The sequence below is a fragment of the Rhinopithecus roxellana genome, chromosome 4 (genome assembly GCF_007565055.1).
Source record: "Rhinopithecus roxellana isolate Shanxi Qingling chromosome 4, ASM756505v1, whole genome shotgun sequence".
In the NCBI taxonomy this organism is placed as follows: Eukaryota; Metazoa; Chordata; class Mammalia; order Primates; family Cercopithecidae; genus Rhinopithecus; species Rhinopithecus roxellana.
The window spans coordinates 107,279,754-107,285,753 of record NC_044552.1 but is presented as its reverse complement, the minus strand read 5'-3'; the positions used below and the strand labels follow the sequence as shown (position 1 = coordinate 107,285,753).

Below are 6,000 nucleotides of genomic sequence, written 5' to 3'. Positions count from 1 at the left end.
ACTCTGTTTCCCTCTGTAGGGACTTTACTTGCAGAGAGAGAAAATATATTTGAGTCCCTGAGATATATACAAAGATATCGATCCCAAAGCAGCTTAGGCATTTCTTCACTTCTTTGGCCAGATTGTCTGACTGTTCACATATCTGGCAGCTTCTATGCGACCACTCATATAGTAAAGGAATTAATATTCCCCACTTTCCCCTAGCTTGTCTCCCCTCCTCCCTCTATCAAACGACTGATTTTTATGCATGAGATAATAGACAAGCCTTGGGTGACCTGTTTTTTTTTTTTTTTTTCTTTCTTTCTTTCTTTCTTTCTTCCCTCCCCCTCTTTTTCCCTTGCGGTAAAATAGTGCTGAAGAAAGAGGGCACTAGTGTACAGCCCAGATCGCATCTTTGCACCGTCTGGATTAGAGCTGAGGCGTCTGCAAGCCGAGCGTGGCCACGGTTCTCTGGCCCCGGGACCATAGCACTGTCTACCCCGACTCAGGTACTCAGGTACGTCTCAAGTCCATGTCCTCCAGACTCAGGTGACCGGACACTTCTTCGGGTGAAACCAACCCACAACGGCAGACAAAGTCCCAGTCTATCAGATTTCCCTCCGGGTCCCAGGCGCAATCTCGCTTATGTATTTCTTTTCGTCCTGTATCCTCAGGAAGGGTCGGGACCCATGGGTGCCTGGGTTGTCTTTCTCCTTTTTCTGCCTCACCTCCTGTGCTCCCCTCACCCGCTCCCATAGCCACCTTTTCGTTGACTCTCACCTTGAGAAAGGGAGCAGGGGAGGAACGGGAGGGGGAGCCAACTTCAGCCCCGCAGGCGGCTGAGATTTGGCGCCTCTGTCCTCAAGCGGGTGGGTTTGGATATATATACCTGCAGAAGCGGTGCAAGGTGACGAGAATGAGGGCGGAGGGGCGGTAGGGACTCGAGTGGAGGGAAGTGTGTGTGTGTGTGTGTGTGTGTGTGTGTGTGTGTGTGTGTGTGTGTGTGTGTATGGGTAAAGAACGCAGAGGAGGGAGGTTGAAAGAGCAAAGCGGGTCAGGGAATTGCAACTCACTGGTCAAAGCGTCCCTTGCAGGCCCTGCCAGGGAATAGCTGGCTGGACCAAGCACTGTCCAGGGTCCTGAAGGCGGCATGTTTCAGGCTGCTGCGGCGAGAGCAACCCGAAAGCTCCCCTCCGTTCCCTTTCTAGCAACTATGCAAACCCCAAAGCTCCCGATTTAGGAGAGCGCAGGACCCCCTCTAACCCGTCCACCCACCGCGGGAAACAAGTTACCTTATCTGCACCCCTTCTTCTTGAACATACACAGCAAGCCTGACTTCTTAGGGGGGAAACATACCAAACTCCTCCATACCGAGACTTTACCAGGCGTTGCCTTAGTAACTAATATGGATTTTCTTCAAGCTGGCAAATTTAAATTTACAGTTGATTGTATGTCAGGATATCTTGAACCCCTCAAAATTAAAGTAAAAGGTGCATCCCTTATTTACGTTTATTTTAAAGTCGCACTTCCACCTTTACAATCAGTTTCCAAATTTTCTTCTGGAAAAAAAGTTATCTTTTCCAATCCGGAAAGTTCTCTTGGGTTGAAGGACCTAGCTCCTCCCCTCCTCTCTGCTCACCTTCCCCACCGCCCTCCAAGTAAGAAGGCATGATAGGTATTAGGGGACCAGGAAAAGACTTACGGCTGGAGGAGCGGGCGAGTTGGCGGGGCTCTGCACCGCCCGGACCCGTGAGGACTGAGGGGATAGGACACCCCGCCTTCCTCAGTGACCACAGCTGCTTTCCAAGCTGTTCCTGCAGCCGATATCAGGATGTGCCGAAATGAAACGGGCAAGGCAACTGTTAACATCACGGACCCCAGAGTTTTAACACAGGTCCTCTGATGACAAGGCCGTGATTTTTCTCTGTCTTTTGTCAGCAGCATCCAGCTCACCGCTGCCAACACGATTTCTACTGTACTCTTGATCAATTTACCTTGATGCACCGGTGAAGAACGGGGATTCGAATTTCCCTACGAACGCCTCCAGCTTGTAGAGGCGGTCGTGGAGGACCCAGAGGAGGGGACGAAGGGGAAGGAGGCGGTGGTGGAGGAGGCAAAGGCCTTGGACGACCATTGTTGGCGAGGGGCACCACTCTGGGAGAGGCGGTGCTGGGCATCTCGGGGGTGAGCGCTGGGAGCCTGCAGCGGGACCAGCGTGGGAACGCGGCTGGCAGGCTGTGGACCGCGTCCTCACCACCATGGTCGGGTTCCTCTTGGTTTTTCTCCCAGCGATATTTTTGGAAGTGTCCCTTCTCCCCAGAAGCCCCGGCAGGAAGGTGTTGCTGGCGGGAGCGTCGTCTCAGCGCTCGGTGGCCAGAATGGACGGAGATGTCATCATTGGAGCCCTCTTCTCAGTCCATCACCAACCTCCGGCCGAGAAAGTGCCCGAGAGGAAGTGTGGGGAGATCAGGGAGCAGTATGGTATCCAGAGGGTGGAGGCCATGTTCCACACGTTGGATAAGATCAACGCGGACCCAGTCCTTCTGCCCAACATCACCCTGGGCAGTGAGATCCGGGACTCCTGCTGGCACTCTTCCGTGGCTCTGGAACAGAGCATTGAGTTCATTAGGGACTCTCTGATTTCCATTCGAGATGAGAAGGATGGGCTCAACCGGTGCCTGCCTGATGGCCAGTCCCTCCCCCCCGGCAGGACTAAGAAGCCCATTGCGGGAGTGATCGGTCCCGGCTCCAGCTCTGTAGCCATTCAAGTGCAGAACCTGCTCCAGCTCTTCGACATCCCGCAGATCGCTTATTCAGCCACAAGCATCGACCTGAGTGACAAAACTTTGTACAAATACTTCCTGAGGGTTGTCCCTTCTGACACTTTGCAGGCAAGGGCCATGCTTGACATAGTCAAACGTTACAATTGGACCTATGTCTCTGCAGTCCACACCGAAGGTAGGCATTATATTTGGGAAAGAAGGGTACTGAGAAAGCCAGGGCATTGCACTATGTGTTCCTGGGATCATAGTATTGTTCCTGTTTATTTCTAGCACTGTGGAGAAAGGAGTTTACCATTCTGCCCACCCATTTCCTTACAATTATAGTTTAGGAAAATTGTACCCCATAGAATATCTGAGGATAGTAGGAGCTGAAATGGTATCAAACTTTCCATGCAAAGTGTCCAGCAGTAGATTTGATTTGGATACTTGTTTGCCTTCGTATATTGAGTTTGTGTTTGGAAGGCTTATTTGTCCAAGGTGTTATATTGCCCTTCAGTGACCGGCTATGACTTTCCAGGTGTAAGGAGTTAATTCAGTGTGAGTGACTGGCAAAAAGAAGTTACTGTTCCACAAATTGGACTTCAAGGCTTTATCTTTCTTGAACAGTTGAAGGTGTTTTGTCCTCTTGTACCCCTTCTTACATATGGAAAACTTTCCTGTGAATATAGGATTAATGCAGTCATCTCCCTCAGTATATCAGAAACATATTTTTACTTCTGGAGTACCTTAGTTACAAAGAAAAAGTAAGTAATTTAAGTCATGTATTTTCTTCTTACTTGATAGGCTAAAATTGTCCAGATTCCCTCACTCCCCCAAGAATTATCCTGTTTTATGAGAAATAACACTGGTGACCAGTTGGATTTGAGCTTTTGTTTCTAGTCTTTTTCTTCTAACACAATGAACTTACATATTAGAATTAAAGTTAGATCAGTTATAAAATACTAATGAATGGATAGCAGATATTAGGTTTATAATGTCTTTCTAAAATGCAATAGATTAACCTAAGATTAAAAGCTTTGATTTTTCCAGAAACTTATGGATGTGAATATTCAAAAATTTTTGTATATGAAGATTTTCTACACTCTCTTCAGCTTAATAAAAGAGGATTTCTGAGCTCAGCTACTCTTAATTCCCCCAGTAGGTTTATGAAAAAACTGAGGCCCTGGTTATAAATTAACATCTAGGACAATTCACATGTATAAGCTGGCATAAGAAGACAATCTTGCTGGTATTTCTGCATTCGTATTTCTTCAAGTCAAATGATTTTCAAGAAGCCATAGATGTAGCTCCACATTCTTTTAATGTTTCCACAATATTCAGTAACGGGTGTGAGGTTTGATTATAGAAATTGGCAGCATCCATAGTGAAGTGATTATATGGTTATCATTAATAAAAACATATACTTTATAAAGGGAACAGAATTTTCAGAACAAATGTAAATGATGCAGAATTACACATTATATTTTCAGATTTTGCTTTGGAAAAAATCTATCTGCTGTGATATAACTTTATAACAACAGACTTATGCTTCTGAAGCTTGATTTTTAATCATGAACTGCATACTTCTTTTTGAACAAAAATTCATTACTTTTTAAAGACACAAGCTTAGGTTCAGATGTTAATTCCTTATATTGTAATATTTAACTTTACTACATGTTAATGTTTAGCATAGTTTCCTTTAGTGCTTGCTTACATGAAACATCCTGAAAGAGCAAGTTAAAATGTGTTAAATATCATCATTGGAAGGTTCCAAAGATGATGGCAAAGAGAATGGCAAAATCTAGATTGAATGTGATTTATTTAAATATTTAATAATATTTCCCCCATTGAGCTAGATAATTGATTATTGATATTAGAAGTATAAATTATTTCTTCAGGAAGAAGTAATATTTCATCATTTTTCAACAGTATTTTCATTTTCCATAATTTTATTATAAGATTATTTTATTTGGTGAGAGGTGGCTAATAGTGGATTGCTTTCTGAGAAGTAGAATTATGTTTTTGGAAAATTAATTGAACTTGTTTTCACTAATTTTGCTGAGAAAGGACTAATATTACAATTTTGCCCATGTGTTAGTTTGGATTACTATCTTTCCTTTCTGCCTTCTGATTGGTGTGGTATGGCAAGGACAATGTCTCTGTACCATTCTAGTAATTGATTCCAGACTACATTGTGTTCACAGAACAGCATCATAGCAATATGTGGTGTTTATTTTATTACCAAACAATTACATCATTCACTTTGCCATTATTAAATGTAACATCTGTAAAAACTAAAATGCATTTATTTCCTTCTATCTGGAAAGGAATTTTGTGTAAGCTCCCGCTGAAGATTCATTTTTCCTGAGGCTTTGCCCTCCTGCTTCTCAGGGCCCCACAGTGTACTGGCCTACAGGCACTTTCTTGGATCATTTAGTAATTTTCCTGCTTTCAGACTGATGGGGTTGCCTACTGATGACAGTTCCCTGTCAAATAGCAGTGAAGACCACATATCAGGGTTGTCTCTGTCATCTGAGCACTATTCAGCAAGGAAACCAGTTTGTCTGGATATTGGCAACGTAGGACTTAGAAATTCTAGGGCCTCCCATGACCTTTATCTCTCCTTTCCAAATCAGCCATTCCCTAGTCAATTCATTATCATTGTTTCTTATATTAGAAGTTAACCAAGTATAGTTAATACCAAAAGCACTGACTGGACTAGTGTACCTTCATTTCTGTAGTTAATTGTGAGATTACCTTGAAATCATATTGTTTTTGAATGGCACAGTTGATTTTATATTACTGCATTTTACATTTAAGCTAAACTTGGAGATATTTTCTCTTTTGTTTTGTATTTTAACCAATTACAGTTTAGTTTTTATATTCTTTTACATTCTTTTCAATCTTTTATTGTATTATTTGTACCACACTTGAAACATGACAATTATCAACTTACATAAAATAAAAGAAAATCAGTACACATAAAGTTACCTGCAATGCAATAGACTCTCCAGAAATTGTTCATGATTGGCTCTGGAGGGAAATGTTAAGATGGGTCTGTCAAGGGGGAAGCAGGATATTGGAGTAATGGAGCCTTATCCACAAATACAATTTGAATGTGCTTTGGAGCAAGCTGCCCACCTGGAATGTGAGTCTTTAAATATACTAAGTATATAATACAGAAATAGCCTACCACTGATAAGAATATCTCAGCCAAGTACACTGTATTTTGTTCTTCTGATAAAATGCAGATTCCCTA

At 43.1% G+C, this 6,000-nt stretch overlaps 1 protein-coding gene across 1 annotated transcript in view; it reads left to right on the top strand.

Annotated features, from left to right (window-relative positions):
- Positions 1-485: 485 nt before the first annotated feature.
- Positions 486-6,000, top strand: part of LOC115896966 (metabotropic glutamate receptor 1-like) — a 155,089-nt gene continuing 149,574 nt past the window's right edge. The window contains exons 1-2 of the mRNA XM_030929288.1: positions 486-528; positions 1,921-2,937. Coding sequence (XP_030785148.1) covers positions 2,238-2,937 — 700 coding nt within the window. The 5' untranslated portion in view covers positions 486-528; positions 1,921-2,237. The remainder of the gene's footprint in view (positions 529-1,920; positions 2,938-6,000) is intronic.